This window comes from Oryctolagus cuniculus, chromosome 3 (genome assembly GCF_051225735.1).
Source record: "Oryctolagus cuniculus isolate XC-2025 breed Fujian yellow rabbit chromosome 3, ASM5122573v1, whole genome shotgun sequence".
NCBI lineage: Eukaryota > Metazoa > Chordata > Mammalia > Lagomorpha > Leporidae > Oryctolagus > Oryctolagus cuniculus.
Window position 1 is genome coordinate 167,000,834 of NC_142869.1, and position 19,821 is coordinate 167,020,654.

General features: G+C 49.0%; 1 protein-coding gene across 20 annotated transcripts in view; it reads left to right on the top strand.

Annotated features, from left to right (window-relative positions):
- The window catches only part of LOC149127591 (uncharacterized), a 196,538-nt gene that overhangs the window by 25,701 nt on the left and 151,016 nt on the right, over positions 1 to 19,821 (top strand). For 10 of the 20 annotated variants that reach the window (XR_016231048.1, XR_016231051.1, XR_016231056.1 and 7 more), the window contains exons 2-3: positions 6,502 to 6,651; positions 8,118 to 8,182. The exons of 3 other annotated variants lie outside the window; for them this stretch is intronic. Coding sequence is in view for 3 of the 17 variants with exons in the window: in XM_089328623.1 (XP_089184749.1) it covers positions 8,157 to 8,182 (26 nt within the window). In the remaining 14 variants the exon portion in view is untranslated. The remainder of the gene's footprint in view (positions 1 to 6,501; positions 6,652 to 8,117; positions 8,183 to 19,821) is intronic. 7 more of the 20 variants (XR_016231049.1, XR_016231059.1, XR_016231057.1 and 4 more) reach the window with 1 other exon arrangement.

Below are 19,821 nucleotides of genomic sequence, written 5' to 3' on the forward strand. Positions count from 1 at the left end.
CAGGTCGCTTGTTGGGGGGGGGGTGCTCAGAGAGCCAGATATACATTCTTGTATCACAGTGGGCCTTGGTCCTCGTAGCTTGTGTGGACCTTAGTGACCTACACAGAGAATAAAAAGGGAGTATCTGGCTTACTCCATGGCTTTAGCCAAGTGCAGCACAAATTGTTGTGCCACTGTCCTGAACATGGGCCATGACTAGCAGGAGCGTTGCCATGGAGGCAGCTGGGCTCATGGAGAGGTGGTAAGTGGTTCTGAAGATCCTGCAATATGGTGGTGGGGCTTGGGGGATGCTGCTTCCTTACCCTCAGGAAGAAAACTAGGGATTATGTCTTTCAGGTCCATTTCTATTTATTTGGTTGAAAGGCAGAGTGAGATTGAGAGCGAGAGATTGTCCATCTACTGGTTGACTCCCCAGATACCTGCAATAGCCTACCAGACCAATGTCAGGAGCCTAGAACTCCATCTGGGTCTCCCACATGGGTGGCAGGGGCACAAGGACTTGAAGCATCTACTGCTATCTCCTAGGGTGTGCATTAGCCGGAACCTGAGAGCTGAGCCAGGACTCAGACCCAGGCATTCCAGGATGGGATGTGTGTATTTCAGGCAGTGCCTTTTTTTTTATTTTTTTATTTTTTGACAGGCAGAGTGGACAGAGAGAGAGAGACAGAGAGAAAGGTCTTCCTTTTGCCGTTGGTTCACCCTCCAATGGCCGCCGCGGCCGGCGCGCTGCGGCCGGCGCACCGCGCTGATCCGATGGCAGGAGCCAGGAGCCAGGTGCTTTTCCTGGTCTCCCATGGGGTGCAGGGCCCAAGCACCTGGGCCATCCTCCACTGCACTCCCTGGCCACAGCAGAGGGCTGGCCTGGAAGAGGGGCAACCGGGACAGAATCCGGCGCCCCGACCGGGACTAGAACCCGGTGTGCCGGCGCCGCTAGGTGGAGGATTAGCCTAGTGAGCCGCGGCACTGGCCTTCAGGCAGTACCTTAACTGCTGTGCCAGCCACATGCCCAGTCTTCCATTTTTAGGGCAAACTTTCTTATTTTTAAGATTTATTTATTTATTTGAAAGGCAGAGCTATAGACAGAGGGAGAGAGAGAGAGAGGACTTCCATCTACTGGTTCACTCCCCAAATAGCAACAAAGGCTGGGGCTGGGCCAGCCTGGAGCCAGGAGCTTCTTCTGGGTCTCCCATGCGGGTGCAGGTGCCCAAGGACTTGGGCCATCTTCTGCTGCGTTCCCAGGCCATAGCCGAGATCTGGATTGGAAGAGGAGCAGCCGGGACTGTGACCGGTGCCCATATGGGATGCCAGCACTGCAGGCAGTGGCTTTACCCACTACACCACAGCGCCGGCCTCCAAACTTTTTTAAATAGCTATCCAACATTCCCTGGTTCTGCTTACTCCTCACTTCACTGTGATTTGACTTTTTTTTTTTTTTTTAAGATTGACTTATTATTTGAAGGGAGGTGAGAGAGAGTGAAAGAGACAGAAGTCTTCCACCCACTGGTTCACTCCCAATAGCCTAGGCTATATTAGGCCAAATCCAGGAGCCAGGAACTCCATCTGAATCTCCCATGTAGAGGGCAGGGGCCCAAGCACTTGCGCCATCTTCCACTGTTTTCCTAAGCGCACTAGCAGGGAGCTGGATCTGAAGCAGAGCAGCTGGGACTCGAACCAGCACTTGGGTATGCAACACCAGAATGCTGTGTGGCAACTTAGTCCGTTGCACCACAGCCTGCCCCTGAGCTGCCTTCTGACTCCACAGAGCCTGCTCCTTGCCAGACTGGCCCAGCACCTCCTTGGTGCTCACCCTGTGGGTGCCTCTCGGCCTTTTTTCTGCCTGTTCTCTTGAGAGCACTTGATGTTGTTGAGACCGTCTAGGGGAAAGTGCTTTTCCATTGCCCGGCCATGCGTCTGTCTCTCCCAGCTCCCTGGCTGCTCCTTCGCACTCTGTCAGGGGTCCTGGGGGAAGCTTGGTTGTTTACCTCTGTCTCCCCAGCCCCTTTTCTCTTCCTGACCCTCTCTCCCAGGGTGCCATCCATCCCTGTCACTTCTGTTCTTGCCTGGCATGTACCAGTGACTCCTAAACCTGTGTCCCCCTCTTCCACTGAGCTCCCCCGCCGCACAAAACAAACCAGTCCCAGGCTGAACGCGTCACCTTCTGCCTGCACTGTCCTCAGTGTTGTATTCATGTTTGTGTTGTCTTGGTGAGTGACGTCACTGCCCACCTGATCTTCCAAGCTGTCTATCAGATCCTGAGTCATGACTTGTTCTTCAAACCTCCGGCATTTAATCAGTTGCGATTTTCCATTGCTTCTGTCTCCTCTGGAGCATGGAGTATAGATTTCTGCATCATTTGGTCTTGCAGACTTCTAGTGGTCATCTCTGACCACCCTGGCTAGGACCCTCTGCCTTAGTTTTACTTTCAGTGTTTAAATATTCAGCAGACATAATAACCTGATACTTCCAAAACCTGCGATGCTATGCCCTCCACCCTAAACAACCGTGCCTCCTCTTATTTTTGTTATGTATTTTCATTTTATTTGAAAGGCAGAGAAAGAGTCAGAGAGACAGACAGGGACAGATCTTTGATCTGCTGGTTCACTCCCCAATACCCACAATAGCCAGGGCTGGGCCAGGCCATAACCGGGAGTACAGAACTCAGCCCAGGTCTCCCACATGGGTGGCAGGGACCAAGAACTTGAGTCACCACCTGCTGTCTCCCAGGGTGTGCATTAGCTGGGATTGGAAAGAGAGCAGGACTCTGCCAGTATGAGCTGTGGGAGTCCCAAGTGGACGCTTAACCTTTACTGCTGCACCCAAAGCCACCCACTCCTTGTTTGACTCCCATCACTGAAGCCACTAACTTCCAAGTCTCCCTCTTTGACTTCTCAGAACTCTTCTCTCCGTGACACACTGCTTTCTCAGAGCTGGCTTTCCTATTTCTCACAGCCCTCTGCTGTGAGGTCCTGGTCAGCAGGGGCCATATGCATGATGTTAACCTTTCATTGCTGTCACCAACCAAGTATTGGGTACACAATGGATGCTCAGTGAATGAACAGATGTTAACATCAGAAGTATCATTGGGAGGACATAAAGGGCATCTTTAATTACAGGATGCGATTCGTGTTTTACTGAGAAAAGCTTTGGCAGGACCCTGTAATCCTGTAATTTCAGAGGGGTTTGAGGAAATTATGTAGAAGAATTTATCAACACTTAGAATCATGGGCAGAGGATGATGGAGAGAGGTGGATTTCCACTCTCTCCTCTTCGGGCTCCTTTTCCAGAGTTCAGTATCCGACTTTCTGAGCCGGGTTTTGGGGTGACCCACGCCTTCCCTCCTCCTGTTTCTCTGTAAACCTCTGGACTCATAACCTACTCCACGCTTGCCAACACGGGGATTGGAATTAGGTACATGTTAGATTTTCATTCCTTTTTTTTTTTTCTTTTCAAGATTTATTTATTTGAAAGATAGAGTGACTGAGAGAGGGGGGGAGAGAGAGAGAGAGAGAGAGAGAGAGAGAGAGAATCAGATCTCCCATTTACTGGTTCATTGCCCAAGGGGCTGTAAAGGCTGGAGCTAGGCCAGGCCGAAGCCAGGAGCCTAGAGCTCCATCCAGGTCTTCAACATAGGTGGCAAGGACCCAAATACTTGGGCCATCTTCTGCTGCTTTCCCAGGCACATTAGTAGGGAGCTGGATCAGAAGTGGAGCAGCTGGGACTCAGTGCCACTCATGTGGGATGATGGGATTGCGGCATCACCTTAACCCACTGTGCTACTGCACCAGGCCCAGCTTTTCAATTCTTTCCTCTATTATTTCGTTGCCATATGCTGCAATCATCTTAAAATTTTCCTCTGTGGGATCTTTGTCGCAAGATGTTACTAGGGTGCGACTCGTTGTTATCAGAATCTGTGAGTATCTTATGCACGTAAAGAAACATTACAAAGTCTCCTTAGGATTTACGCCTTTCAGAGTTTTCTTTTTTGCTTCATGACTAATCAAATTCTTCCTTATTGTTCTACTGATTTTTTTTTTCTTTCGTATGATCCCACATAGAGAAAGGGGGGCTCTATGCCGGCGCCGCGGCTCACTAGGCTAATCCTCCACCTTGCGGCGCCGGCACACCGGGTTCTAGTCCCGGTCGGGGCGCCGGATTCTGTCCCGGTTGCCCCTCTTCCAGGCCAGCTCTCTGCTGTGGCCAGGGAGTGCAGTGGAGGATGGCCCAAGTGCTTGGGCCCTGCACCCCATAGGAGACCAGGAGAAGTACCTGGCTCCTGCCATCGGATCAGCGCGGTGCGCTGGCCGCAGCGCGCTGGCCGCGGCGGCCATTGGAGGGCGAACCAACGGCAAAGGAAGACCTTTCTCTCTGTCTCTCTCTCTCACTGTCCACTCTGCCTGTCAAAAAGAGAGAGAGAGAGAGAGAGAGAGAGAGAGAGAGAGAGAAGGGGGGCTCTGAGAAAGCAGGAAGACTGGCTGTCCTCTTGGGTACACCTCTTCGGGTCAGGTGCACAGGGAGACTGCAGGACGTGAGCAGAGCAGTCCGGCTTCCCCGCAGCCCTGCCTGAGCCCCGCGGCCGGCACACAGCCCTCGCGTTCATCCCCCACTCACACTTCCTTCGTCTCTCACCTTTTGCTTTTCGTAACACTTAGTGTCATCTGCTCCCTTTCTCCGTGTTCATTGTCTGATTCCTCTGGGAGACTGTAAGCTTCCTGAGGGCAGGGTGCTCGTTTTGGTCGGCGCTGTACTTGTATGCTTGGCACACGGAACGGTAACTGGTACATGGAAGACACTCAATAAATATTTGGTGATTGGGGTTGGCATATTGGCGTGGTGGGTAAAACCTGCCTCCTATGACTCCGACATCCCACATGGACGCCAGTTCGAGTCCTGGTGGCTCTTTCTTTCTTTCTTTCTTTCTTTTTTTTTAGACTTATTTATTTATTTGAAAGTCAGAGTTAAAGAGAGAGAGGAAGAGAGAAAGAGATCTTCCATCTGCTGGTTCAATCCCCCACATGGCTGCAACAGTCGGAGCTGGACCAGGCCAGAGCCAGGAGTCAGGATTTCTTTAGGTCTCCCACATGAGTGGCAGGGGCCCACCCACCTGCGCCACCTTCCGCTGCTTTCTCAGGCCATTATCAGGGAGCTGGATGGGAAGTGGAGCAGCCAGGACATGAGCCAGTGCCCATATGGGATGCCAGCATTTCAGAGCAGTCGCTTTTACTGGCTACAATACAGTGCTGGCCCCTGCTTCTCCACTTCCGATCCAGCTCCCTGCTAATGGCCTGAGAAAAGCAGTAGAGGATGGCCCAGGTGGGCGGGCCCCTGCCACTCATGTGGGAGACCTAAAAAAACTTACGGCTCCTGGCTTCGGCCTGGCTCAGCCCTGGCCATTGCAGTCATCTAGGGAGTGAACCAGCAGATGGAAGATCTCTCTCTCTCTTTCTCTTTTTCTCTCTCGCAGTGTCTGCCCCCCCAACTCTGACTTTCAAATAAATAAATAAATCTTTAAAACAATTTGATTGAATGATGTCTTTATTTTATTTATTTATTTAATGACAGAGTAGGGGAGAGAGAGATTTTTCTTCTGTTGGTTCATTCCTCAAATGGCTGCAACAGCCAGGAATGGGCCAGCCAATGCCAGGAGCCAGGAACTTGACTGAAGTGTCCGGTGCAGGTGGCAGGAGTGCAGTCCTTGGGCCATATCTGCCTGTTCCCAGGCCCATTAGCAGAAATCTGGACCAGAGCAGATCCGCTGGAACTGGAGCTCTTATATGGGCTGCCGACACAAGTGGCAGCTCAGCCTGCTGTGCCACAGCACCCTCTCCAAATGCATTTTTTTAAGATTTATTTTTACTTACTTAAAAGGCAGAATAACAGGTAGCAGGGGAGAGAGAGAGAGAGAGAAAGACCAACAGCCAGAGCTGAGCCAAGCCAAGGCCAGGAGCCTGTAACTCCATTCGGGTCTCTGCCATGAGTGGCAGGGGCCCAAGCACTTGGGCCATCTTCTGCTGCTTCCCCAGGTTCCATGAGCAGGACGCTGGATCTGTGTCGGAGCAGCCGGGACTTGAACTTGTCCCGGATACGGGACACTGGCAATGCAGGCGACAGCATTATCCACTGTGCCACAGTGCCAGTCCTCAGAATGATGTCTTTTAAAGCTGCTGTTTTAAAATTTTAAAACTTTATTTATTTTTGATTTTATTTAAAAAGGCAGAATGACAGAGAGAAATATCTTGTACCCTCAAATGCCCTCCACAGGCAGGGCTGGACCAGGCCAGTGTCCAGAGCCCAGAACTCCATCCAGGTCTCTCCTGTGTGGGTGGCAGGGACCCAGAGACTTGATCCAACACTGCTTTCTCCCAAGGATGCCCATTAGCGGGACGCTGGATGGAAAGCAGAGGAGTCAGGATTTGAACCAGGCACTGTGACCTAGGTTGCGGGTGACCGGAGCAGCAGCCCAACCTCTGTGCCAAATAGCTTGTCCCTGTTTGTTTTTCACAGAGGCCGGTGCCCACCAGGTCTCGGGGGATCCAGCGCGGAGTCTGGTTTGAGCCCTGTCCTGCTCAGCACTTCAGTGGACAGCTAAGATGTTGACACTGGTGGGCGCGCGGAACACATTTACAGAGGACACACAGCTGGCAAGGATTGCAAGTAGGTTGGAAGACGCACTTGGCACTCCCTCCTCCAAAACCTCGACAAAATGCAGTAATGAATCACATCTAACAATATAAAGTTTAATGGGTACACATATAAAGTACACAGAGATCCCAAAATTCAATTACACAAGCACAGGGCGGAGGCGGGATGGCTTACAACTCTGCGCGTCAGGAAGATTTAGAGTCTCCTGTTGATTGTAAGGAGAGGATGAGTCAACCCAGTGTGATGCAGCTTCCAAAAAAAAAAAAAAAAAAAAAACAAAACCCAGTCTTTTGTTGTATTAATAGAAATACCGCGTTCTAGAAGGGGACTGGTTGTCTAGTTCTCGCTGGTGGTCAGGCCACATTTGTTCTCTGGAATTCTGGGAGTCAGACCTTCAGAGACGCTGATAAACACAAGAGTGACAAGGATGATAAGGGACCTGGTAAACTGTGTGATTCAGAGACAACAAAAGGACCTAAGGTTGTGTGTGGGTGTGTGAGGGGGAGAGTGAGAACCAGCGTGTGTAGCTTCCTTTTGAGGTTCAGGAGCCGATCCTACAGAGGAGGGACCTGAATGACAGACTGGGGTCTGGGAGGAGAGGGGGAGGCGTGTGTATCTGAGCCAACTGGAATGTATCAGCAGCTAGATTTGCCTAGCAACCAAGTGGACAACCACTGGAGGTAGCAGATTCGCTGGTTCTGGTGCTGTGGCTGTTCTCCGGTTTGCTAAGTCTCTCTGTGACAGAAGTTCACACACCGGGATGAGGGGGTGAGGGGAGTAGGCTGAATTCTAGCAGCAAGCACACATGGAGTGCTTGCCGTGTGGAGAACCCTGGAGTAGATGACTGGCATTTCTAATGTTCACATCCATCCAACTATAGCTGCACTTTAGAGAGGAGAGGGATGAGGCTTAGAAGGAAGAGGTAACCCATCCAAAGTCTTACACCATGGTGCAAGGCTGAGCTGGGATTTGAATGCAGGCAGTTGGATCCCTGGCTGTCATTGTTAATCTGTAATTATTCTTTATTTCTAGAAAGCGACTCTTTTCCACACCGAGAGTCTATCACTCTAATGGAGCAATCAAACCAAGGAGTTTATTATCTCAAGGGGTAGACGATTCTTTGGCCAGTACATCCCTTCTCCTAGTTTGCAAGGGGTAAATCAGTCTAGACATTTGCCCCTTGTGGTACAAAAGATGGAGCTCGGGTTAGGACCTGGCTCCCACTGGGTGCTCAGTAAGTATTTACAAAGTGAGAGGAATGAGCAAATGCAACCCCACGCGATTGCCCGCATCTGAAATGACAGACTCTCAGTAGATTGCGCCTGAAGGAAAACAAGCACATTTCTGGGTGCTTTACTGAGGACACTTGGCAAAAAGGGATAATCCATGCTTCCTGGCCAGGGCCTGAGCATTCCTGCTCAACTGTTTGCATAATGTTCATTTAAACAAATATTTACGGAGCGCCTGTCCTGTGCCAGGTATGTCCAATGTGCTGAGGATACAGAGGTGACTCGGAGATGCACTGTCAAGGGCACATGGACAGGTAAGCAGATCTTGTTGCTACGCTGTTCTAAGCGCCGTAGAGGTGGGTGCACGTGTCTGCATGTGTGTGTGCGCGTTTTAAGTATTGTGGGTACACAGAGCAGAAAGAAACTAATTCTACTTGGTTGAAAGAGTTGTCTAATCCTCGACTAGGCTTTAAAAATAGCTTCTGCATATGTTGTTATTTGAGCTTATCCCAGCTCCCTAAAGACCATGGGAGATTGTGATCTGTTCTCATCCAAAGATGAAGCAGAAGCTCCTGGAGGTTAAGCGACAGCCTCAAGGTCATTGTAACTGCTGATAATAATTGTCAACTTTTACTGAGAGTTTATGTTAACTGTGGCTCTGTCATAAATACCTTTAGGAATTTAATCCCCACAACGCTTCCATACAGTAGTTATCGATACCGTTGCCATTTTACAGATAACAAAACTGAGATAAAAGATTTAGATAACGTGCGTAGAGTCCCAGAGGTAGAAAGTGGAAAACCAGGCTGGCACCTGCCCAGTCCGGTGTTAGCAGCCGTGCACTTACCCTGGCACCGAACACTGTGACCCATCTCCTGGAGACCAGAAACTCACACTCGGCTGAGACTCCAAGTTCAGAATTCGTTCACGTGAACTTGCTCTCTATCAGACATTGTATCAAAGGAGAAGAAATGGTGGTGTGGTACAGCGCATGCACCTACGGTGTTTGGGAGATGGATGGTGAAATCCAGATTGTTTATAACACAGCTGCTGACGAGGACGGTGGTATGTTTTAGATTCTGGTTTAGGTGCGCACGGTTTGTCAGAGCAGCCAGAAGGTGGCCTGTTGTTCGCCAGGTTGGCAGTCTGGGCTCAAGGGACTACAATTTTTTTACCCAGGGGAATTTACCACCAACACTTACCCTGTAGCCTTTTGAGATCTAATTGTTTTTTTCTAAAAGGAAGAAAAGATGTAAAGTGATAAGAATGAAAGAAGCTAAATCCAGCACCTTGTATATTAGCAAGAATGGAGATAAAGAAAAGGAGTGGTACCCAAGCTTTCTCTCCATAATAAAAATTCTTGGATTGAAAGATAATTCAACCCAGTCTTATTGTGCTTTCGTAAGAGTGAGCTGTGTGTCAAATCTGACTGCGAGAGAATCGTTTATTAAAAATGAATGTAGCTGATGTCCCCTTTCTCAACAATTACTACTTAGGCTACTGTGGCCTTGACCTGTGAGATCAAAGCTATTGTGTTTTGAGATATTCGTGTCCCATAACTTCTGGAGATTTAGGAATTTTCAAATCAGCTGGAGACTGGGATTTCTGTGGTCAGCAGAGGTGAACGTTCTTCTCACTGTCTCCCGCAAAGCAGGTGGGCTTTTGGGTTTTGTTTGGTTTTGAGTGTTTTGTTTGGTCGTTTGTGGTGACTTTGTAGATGCGCCTGATGGACTTGGCCTTTCTGTGTATGGATTTCTATTTTCTTGGCTTCGGTTCCCTGGAAACGTTTGTTCTGACGGCGGTAGGAGAGTTAGTTGAGTCATGCTTTATTTCTGCTGCTCCTGTCTATTTCTAATATCCTGTAGTTCAAGTCCACTTATAAGACGTTGTGTGACCTGCTTTTGTGCCTCTACAAATAGAATGTTCCTCTTTGTAGCTCTAGAGCAACCTTGCAGCAGTAGTTAACGTGGGGCCTAGACAGTGCCCGGCAGGAGGATTCTATTGTGTTAATAGCCACCACCAGGGCATGTTTTGAAAATTATGTATGAAATTCTTAATTGCATTTAGCACTTATATGTGAAATTTCAAGTTTCCTAGATCAATTATTTTGTTATCAAGTAGCCATATACTTATAAAATTATTTTTCTTTTTTTATCACTGAGTCAAAAAAAGTTGGAAAATTCTTTTCTCACATATTCCATTCTTTTTGAAAGCTTATTTATTTCTATGTATTTGAAAAACAGAAATAGAGAGAGTTACAGCGAGAGAGAGAGAGAGCTCCCCTCTGCTAATTCACTCCCTAAATGCCCACAACAGCCAGGGCTGGGCCAGGCTGGCGTCAAGGAACCAGGAACTCTATCCGGGTCTCCCCTGTGGGTGGCAGAAGCCCAAGCACTTGAACCTTCGCTTGCTCTCTCCCATGATGCATGTTAGCAGGCAGCTGCCTGGGAAACCGAGGTGGGACTTAGCCCCAGGCGCTCTGACATGGGAAGTGGATGTCCCAAGAAGCTGCGTAACCCACTGAGCCACAACGCCCGCCCTATATATTTCATTTTTTAGCTAAGCCTGAAGGTAAATTGCTTTTAAAAACCACATCCCAAACAAAAAACCGTTTTTCATGAAACTGAGAGTAAATGAATAGCATGGGCTCTGCTGGCATCTGGGATGTCCGTCTAATTAGAACTCACAGAGTTCCAACCATATAATTTCCTAAAGCGGAGGTCTTTTATTCCTAACCTTGGGTCCTTCGCGATGAAACAAGTGACCCTTGGTGGAAGTATGTCAAGAATCATTCTCTCGGGTTGACCTTTGGTTTGAGGTCGTCAGCGGGAGATCCTGCCTGTCCCCAGCCTTGTCGGTGTCTGCACCTGCTTGTTTGTGTAAGGGCCGAGGCGTGCGTGCCCCTCTCTGCCCTCCTCGTCTCCTCTGATTGGTTTCCGCATCAGAGCAGGCTCCCCCTGGGCGCCCTGGCTCAGCCGGGCAGTCCCCCGCAGGACTCCCCGGAGGGAGGGGAGGCGCCGTACTCCATGATTGCAATGAGATGTTTGGAAGTCACCCGTGTGGTGGTGCAAGGCTCAGTACCAGGCAGCAGGGACGGCTAGCAATGCTCTTGTGACCGTTGCTCATAACTTTAAACAGAAACGGGAGAGCTGGAGGGTCCGGCTTCCTGTGTAACCTTCAGCACACGGCTTCACCTCCCGCCGAAATAACTGCTACCCAGGGCTGTTTTCTTAAATAATTGCTATTATATATGACAATAGTTAGCACAAAACCTGCAACATACTTGCAAGCGTCCACTGAATTTATGCGAAGCGTGTAATATTCCATGGAAACTCAATCAGGCAAATGCACCCACATGTATCCGCCCCTGGCCATTTGTGACACCAGCAAGGTTCACTTTAAATGGGTTAAGTGCGTCTATCTGTGTTTTTACTATGAAATCCTCAACAAAATTACAAAAAGCTACTTCAGTGATAATCTGCTAACATATTTCATAACAGGAGTCAGCTATAGTTTATTTAGAAGAAAATCATGTGTGTTAACAAAAGAAAAAAAATCAGATAAATAAAATGACTGTTTCAAAATATTAAAGTGACAGTTATCTGATCATAGAACATTCAGATGATAGATGCATTTTTTTTTTTAAAGACAGAGTTACAGAGAGAGATAGAGACAGAGAGAGAAGTCTTCCATCTACTGGTTCACTCCCCAGTTGGCTACAATAGCCCGAGCTGTGCCAATCTGAAGCCAAGAGCTTCTTCCGGATCTCCCACGTGGGTGTAGGGACCCAAAGACTTGGGCCATCTTCTCCTGCTTTCCCAGGCCATAGTGGAGAGCTGAATCAGAAGTGGAGTAGCCAGGACTAGAACCGGCGCCCATATGGGATGCCAGCGCTTCAGGCCAAGACTTTAACCTGCTATGCCACAGCGCTGGCCCAGATGCTTATAAAATATACTTGTTTTTCAAGTTGCTTTTTTTTTTTTTTTTTTTTGACAGGCAGAGTGGACAGTGAGAGAGAGAGACAGAGAGAAAGGTCTTCCTTTGCCGTTGGTTCACCCTCCAATGGCCGTCACGGCCGGCTCACCGCGCTGATCCGATGGCAGGAGCCAGGTGTTTTCTCCTGGTCTCCCATGGGGTGCAGGGCCCAAGCACTTGGGCCATCCTCCACTGCACTCCCGGGCTACAGCAGAGAGCTGGCCTGGAAGAGGGGCAACCGGGACAGAATCCGGCGCCCCTACCAGGACTAGAACCTGGTGTGCCGGTGCCGCAAGGCGGAAGATTAGCCTAGTGAGCCGCAGCACCGGCCATGTTTTTTAAGTTGCTTTTAAAAATCTTTTCATGATCTTACAGGAATCTTTTTCTCATTATTGAGTGACCAGCCATGCTGTGCTTCATGTTAACTTTTTTTTTTTTTTAAACTAGTGCCCACTTGGGATACCAGCATCGCAGGCAGAGGCTTTAACCTGCTACTCTACCAATGCCAGCCCTGGGCCTTCAGGGTTTTTTTTTTTTTTTTTTTTTTAAGATTCATTTATTTATTTGAAAGTCAGTTACACAGAGAGTGGAGAGGCAGAGAGAGAGAGAGAGAGAGAGAGGTCTTCCATCTGATGGTTTACTCCCCAAGGGCGCAACGGCCGGAGCTGTGCCAATCCGAAGCCAGGAGCCAGGAGCTTCTTCTGGGTCTCCCATGCGGGTGCAGGGGCCCAAGCACTTGGGCCATCCTTTACTGCTTTCCCAGGCCACAGCAGAGAGCTGGATGGGAAGTGGAGCAGCCAGGACTCGAACCAGCACCCATATGGGATGCCGGCACTGCAGGCCAGGGCGTTAACCCACTGCACCACAGCGCCGGCCCCAACGGTAACTATTAATACACCAAAAATGACCGCTCCCTGTCCTTTTCCTGAGTGGCACCTTGCTGTGTCCTCACGTTCATTTCAGGGACAGGAAAGGAGTGACTCACTGTGATAGCTGGTGCTCTCCCTGCGTACCAGAAAGCAGGGAAGAGACGCACCCCCTCTGGCCCCCTTCGCCTTGGAAGGAGTCTCCCAAGTTCACAGGCACCAACACTGCAGTAAACTTAAAAGACAATTTGCTCAGACACTTCTTTCCATCTGCAAGTTATTTGGACTGAAACATGAGGTGCTGGATTTCAGTATGAAGGTAACTTTGCAGGGGAAAGTTTGTTTCAACTAAAGCAGTTGCTTTTGTGTTATATAAGAAAATTAGCAACTTCTTCCTGAGCTATACATTTAACATGATCCTATTACATCAAATGACAGAATTTCCAAAGCTCAGAGTTCAGAGCTGTATTTTCATAAACTATTAGCTGTACCCACTCAGAACTAAATGTCTAAGTAATTAGCCTTGCTCAGTTATGTTTAAAAGGTACAACATTAGGCATGGGTGTTTGGTCTAGTTGCTATGATGGTGGTTGGGGTACCTGGGTCCCACGTCAAGGTCTGGCTCCGTTTCCAATTCCGGATTCCTACTTATGCGGACCCTGGGAGGCAGAGGTTCAAGTAGTTGGGGTCCTGAATTGAACTCCCAGCTCCTGTCTTGTGCCTGGCCCAGCTGGCCACTGTGGGCATTTGAGAAGTAAACCAGTGCCAGCCTCCAGAGAACTATTTCAGGTGGCCAGTTTGACTGCATAGTTCTAATCAGATCTATCTTACAGACAAGAGGACTTCAGAACAGGCATTTGGCACAGCAGTTAAGATACCACCTGGGCTTGAGCTTGGGTCCTGGCTCCGCGCCTGAGTCCAGCTTCTTGCCAGTGGGCAGCCTGGGAGGTTGCAGGTGATGGCTCAGACCGCTGGGTCCTTGCTGCTCCCATAGGAGACCCAGACTGAGTTCTGGGCTCCTGGCTTCAGTCTGACCCCGCCCCAGCTGTTGCTGGCAGTCCTTTCTCTCTCCCTCTCTGCCTCTGCCTCTGTCTGTCTCTGTCTCTGTCACTCTCTCTCTCTTTTCCTTTCAACAAATAAAAAGTAAAGGAACAGCGAAAACACTTTCAAACAGTCTTTGTCATCCTGTCATTGGTGGAAGTGCTGACATTGCCGTTCTGGTATTACGAGACACGCAGCTGGTTGTCATATAATGGGGTAGTCTACCAGGCTTGGTGCCCTTGAGAGTCAAGATTCTCAGCGTGGAAGAGGATGCAGACATAAATACAGACCCTGTCGTCCTGAATTTGACTTGAGTCTTTTAAAAAAGATTTATTTATTAATTTGAGAGGCAGAGTGACAGAGATAGAGGGAGAAATCTTCCATTTGCTGGTTTACTCCCAAAATGCCTACCAGCAACCAGGGTCAGGCCAAGCTGAACCCAGCATCCAAGAACTCTATCTGGGTCTCCCACATGGGTGGCGGGAGCCCAAGTACCTGGACCATCATATGTTGCCTCCCAGACACACTGGCACGAAGCAGGATCAGCAGTGTGGGGAAGCCAGGACTAGAACTGGCACTCGGATATGGGGTGAGGGATTCTAAGTAACAGCTTAACCCACTGTGCCCCAGTGTTCACCCCTGGAAGTTACTGAGATACAACCTAATGCTGTACATGAATGAGATGTATTCTGTGGCTCCTCCATTCTCCAAAAAGTACAAGTCAATAGTAATGCACACCCTGGTATCCATATTATAATAATCTGGCCACAGAAGGAAAAATATCTACACTTATATATATAGACATATATATTGAAAATATAAATGTACACACTTAATATACATGTAACATGAGTTGTTTAGCTAGTCTTCTATTTCTGATCATTTAGATGTTTTTGCTTCTAATTCTGAATACTTATGCATAATTCCGTGATGAAGCGTTTATGTACTTATTATTTTCTCCTTAGGATAAATTCCAACAGGGTAGGAACATCTGTGAGCTCTTCATGAGTATTGTCAAACTGCCTTGCAAACGTGATATCAGGCCAGACGGCAGGGTGACCATGTCGATCCTTAAAGACGTGTTAGAAATTTACGTGGACACGTTTCTGTCAATCTGATATGTCAGCTAGAACTGCTACCACACTTCCTCCTCTCTCCTCCTTGATTTTTCTTATAGGAAGATTTAAAAAGTATTAATACCTTATGGAAAAACTACATTGATAGTACATTTTCATATTTAAATAGGAATTCATAATTGTATATCAAGCAATATTAAATGGCCTCATCAAATCTAATGTAGTACTTGTAATTGATGTTTGGAATTATAAATGTCTTAGTTGTAAACATACATATCATGCACGTATTAAGATATGGATTTTTGGGGCCGGCACCTGGGGTAGTGGGTAGTGCTGGCATCCCATATGGGTACCAGTTAGGAGTCCCGGCTGCTCCACTTCCGATCCAGCTCCCTGCTAATGGCCTGGGAAAGCAGCAGAGGACGGCCGGAGTCTTCGATCCTGCACCCATGTGGGAGACCAGAAGAGGCTCCTGGCTCCTGGCTTCAGGCTGGCCCAGCCCTGGGCATTGTAGCCATTTATGGAGGGAAAAAGCAGATGGAAGATCGATTCTCTCTCTCTCTCTCAACTCTGCCTTTCAAATGAAATAAATAAATCTTTTTAAAAAAAACATATTAGTTCCCTAGATTTTGGTAATTTTGGTAGCTACCTTGGAAATTCCTAGGGATGTTTATTGTAGGCTTACCTTTGCAGAACTCATTCTATGTGAAGCTTTATTTCCCAGCATTCTTTAGGAAATCAGCTAAATTTGTGGACATTGTTTCACATGCACCTCATGTATACCATTCCCTATGAAAACTGCAAGCCAATAAAAGTAGCCCATAGACAAAAGCATTAGACTCTTAGTGCTCAAGGCTGTCGCTCCCCCTCTTCGTGGAGGAACGACACAGGACCCTGCGCTGTTCTTTTGTCTGCTCGGCCCTTCCCGGGTTTGCTGCTGGTTCTTCCCGGGTTGGCTACCGTCCCTTCCACCTCCTTGGAAGGGCGGTTCCCCCTGCCACTTTCCCCACTTCCGCGGGGGAGCAGCACACCGCCGGCCAGCTCTCTCGGGGGGCTGCTCAGGTGTTCCTTCAGATAGATGTTCCTGGTGCATGTTGTCTCTCTCCTCCTTTATAGTCCTCTTCCACCAATCCCAACTCTGCTACCCACACGCCGAGCACGCTGCTCTCCTCCAATCAGGAGCAGGTTCTGCAGCTTGTCAAGTTGGTGAGAGGCAGCTGTGTAGAAGCTGTTTCCTCCTCTCCCAGCGCCATATTGTGGGAGAGCAGATGCATAGAATAAGTCTTAATTCCAGTAACAGTCTAGTCCGAGTTGCTCCCCACAGATCCCCCTTTCTTTTTATTTTTTGGCGTTGATACGTGCCTGTCTTCGGTGCCCCGTGGCACACACTCTGCTCTGCTTGCTAGAGTTGCCCACAGGTGCTTACAAGCCCTACCAGTCAGGCAAACCGAATCCAGGTCCTCTCTTCGCCATGTTGTGAGGAGGTTTTTAGGTGCTGATGCGTGCCTGTGTTCGGTGCCCTGCAGCGCATGCTCTGCTCTGCTAGGACTGCCTACAGGTGCTTACAAAACCTATCAATCAGGCAAACAGAATCCAAGCCTTCTCATTGCCGTATTGTGGGGAGACTTATTGATGTTGATAACGTGCCTGTCTTCGGTGACCTGCGGCGACCGCCTCCCTAATCAGGCAGACCGAATCCAAGCTCTCTCATTGCCGTGTTGTGGGGAGGCCTTATTTTTCTCTATTTCTCTATCTCTGGGCATTCCTATCTCTCCTATTTTACTTCTATCTGCCAGCATTCCTATTTCTCTCATTTTACTTCTAAACTTCTGTTTCTCTTATCCCTGCGGCTTCCCGGCGCCCGCCCCGAGGCTGCTTCTCGGCGCCTCGCCCCGCGGCGGCTTCCTGGCTCTGCGCGGCTCGGCTTCGCGCGCTCCGGACATACTTGACAACCACGGACGAGGGCCCCAGTCTGACTCAGCACAGGTCCTCCTCATGTAGCTCCTTGGAATGTGCAAAACTGGAAGGCGGGATGCAAAAACAGGAATGCAAAAACAGGATTTGGGGTACAGACCTTCAAAATCCTATGATGTCACCTTTTTTTTTTTTTAATAAAAAGTATTTATTTATTTTGAAAGCCAGAGTTACAGAGAGAGAGGAAGAGACACACAGAGAGAGCTCTTCCTTCTACTGGTTCACTTTCTGGATGGCCAGGCCAAAGGGAAGAGCCAGGAGCTTCAGCTGGGTTTTGCACACAGGTGCAGGGGCCTAAGCACCTGGGCCATCTTCTGCTGCTTTTCCTGGGCCATTAACACTGAGTTGGATGGGAAGTGGAGCAGCTGGGACTTGAACCAGCACTCACGTGGGATGCAGGGGTCACAGGCAATAGCTTTATCCGCTACACCATAGTCACCTTTTCATAAAAAATCCTACAGAAGATGGATCAACAACTCCATTATAAAATCCGGGAAAGGAGCACTTCTGTTATCTGGGAAGCCAGAAATGAATTCCAGTGTTCTAATACTTAGTAGGTTTTTTTTTTTAATGTTATTTAAGGTATGCAAATTTTATATATACAGATTTAGGAACACAGTGATATTTTTCACCCTACCCTCCCTCCTGTCCCCACTCCCACCCTTCTTCCTCCTCTCTCTCCTATTCCCACTCAGTTTTTACAAAGATCTATTTTCAGTTTGCTTTATACTCCTAAGATGAACTCTACCTCAAGTGGAGAGTTCAACAAATGGTATGAAGAAAACACCACTGTTTGTCAACAGTAGAGACAAGGGCTGTAAACAGTCATCGAATCTCGAAACGTCCATTTCACACCAGTCTGTTACCTGTCAAGTACTAGTAGGGGTTTGGAGCCAACCAAAAGATCCAGTGTGTGAAGGTCCCCTCTGTATCCCTGTGAGTCATTGTAAGCACTCGGTTTGCATGGTCGCAGTGAATTCTAACAACAGTGCAGCCGGGAGAGGCCCTGTGGCTTACCCCCGCTAATGGTGAGGGTGCCGACTCAGGATCTGCTCCCTGGAGGCACCCACAGCGGCAGCTTCCGTGTGCCGAGCGTGGCCATCAGTGTCACTGCTGCTTTGGCTGCCGTGGTTCCGACTCTCCAGCTCTGTCCCTCCAGGGTCAACGCCTCCACCTTAGCAATGCATTCCTTTGAATACTAGGACGGAACTCCTGAAAGCAAAGATTTTGAGAAACAGCCCTTTGGAAGCCCTCATCTGCTATTTGCCATGTGTCCCCTGCCCCTCAGTTCTCATCTATAACCTGTTTATGATCATAACTGCCTCACAAGGTTGTCGGAGGACTAAATAAGATGACTACCTGGCACTCGGTAAACATTCAATAAACGCTAACTGCCCTAATCGGCTACCATCGTCATCATCATCAGTGTTATTAATGCCATCCATAACAGCATTGTCATTTCTTTCTCTCCTGTGGGCAACATTTTAATGCAGAAACTCCTGGAAGGGACACTACATTCCCCAAGGGACAGGTGACTCATCAGTTGTTTTTGTCCGGACTGGCCAGAGCCGAGCTATATTAGAGCACCAGGCGTGAAAGAGAGGCAGGCACGACCCAGAGGCGACTTGGGGCAGGTCTGACCCCCAGCTTACAAACACTCTCCTGTCATCTCTATTGGGCATCCGGGGGGACCCGCTGGGGACTGAGGGAGGCCACTAGCGGCAGACCACGCAGCCACGGTCCTGTGTCCCTGCCAGGGAGTCCCCTGCGTGGGCCACCTGCCTGTGTGTGCTGCTCTCCGCCAAGTCCTCTGTTGACTGTGCCTTTTGCCGTGGAAAGTTTTCACTCTGCCCACTCCGTATTGCACAATATGAAAGACTTGGGCAAGACTCCTTGTTAACCTGTGTACACGCTGTGCCATGAGACCAGAACCGAGTGTCATCTCCCTGTTCCTCGGGGGCTTGAAACCTAAAGGAAGTCCATGACAGCATCCTCTCCAGAATCCTGGGCTGGCCACTTATGCTGGAAGCCTGACCATTTTACGCTACCAGCTTCTCCCTTGGGTGTAAGTGTTTTTTGCTTTTCTGTATTTTATAATTCAAACCATTTTGTGTACTTATTTTCACTTGTACTTGCAAATAGAATCAGAGTGATCTTCCATCTGTTGGTTCACTCCCACCCAACGCCTGCAAAAACCAAGGGTGGGTCAGGCCAGACCCAGGAGCTAGGAACTCAGTCCAAGTCTCCCACAGGTATAGCAAGGTCCCAAGTTCTTGAGCCATCACCTGCTGTCTCCCAGGACGTACACCAGCTAGAAGCTGGATCAAAAGGGGAGGAATCTGGACTGGAACCAGGCGCTCTCATATGGGATTCAGGCACCCCAAGTCTTAAGCACTGAGCCAACGTCCTGTATTTTATTTCTTACTTTTCACCATTAGCGAAAGGAAATGAGCATGTGGTAAAACAGCAAACCCTGCAGACGTTGTTCAAGGTGTTTGCTCCCATCCTGGCCGCCTGGGAGCACTGACCACAAACACCCATGATTGATTCATTCACCCAGAAAATGTGGGGGGTTCCCCCTCCTTGTTGGCCGTGGCTCTTAGTGCTTGGAAGCCAGCAGCAAACAGAGCAATGAGATCCTTGCCTTCTGTTAGGGGCTGATGGCCACACACGAGATCCATGAGCAAATGACCGTGGCGGGGTGAGACAGAAGGAAGCATGGGTGGGGGCTGGGTCGGGGGACAGGGTCCCTGGGGTGGGAGTAAAGAACAAGAAGGAAGGCGCTACAGTGGGGAGTGTTCCAGACAGGAGGAAGGCTCGTCCAAGCAGGGGGTAAAGGGTTTTCAATTTTTATCTATTTTCAGGTATAAAACGCATCTGAAGGGGTTGGTGTTGTGGCTCTGTGGGTTAAATCACTGCTTGGGATAACTGCATCCCATACTAGAGCTCCCTTTGTGATCCAGGTTCCTGCTAATGTGCCTGGGAAGGCAGAAGATGCTGGCTCAAGGACTTGGACCCCTG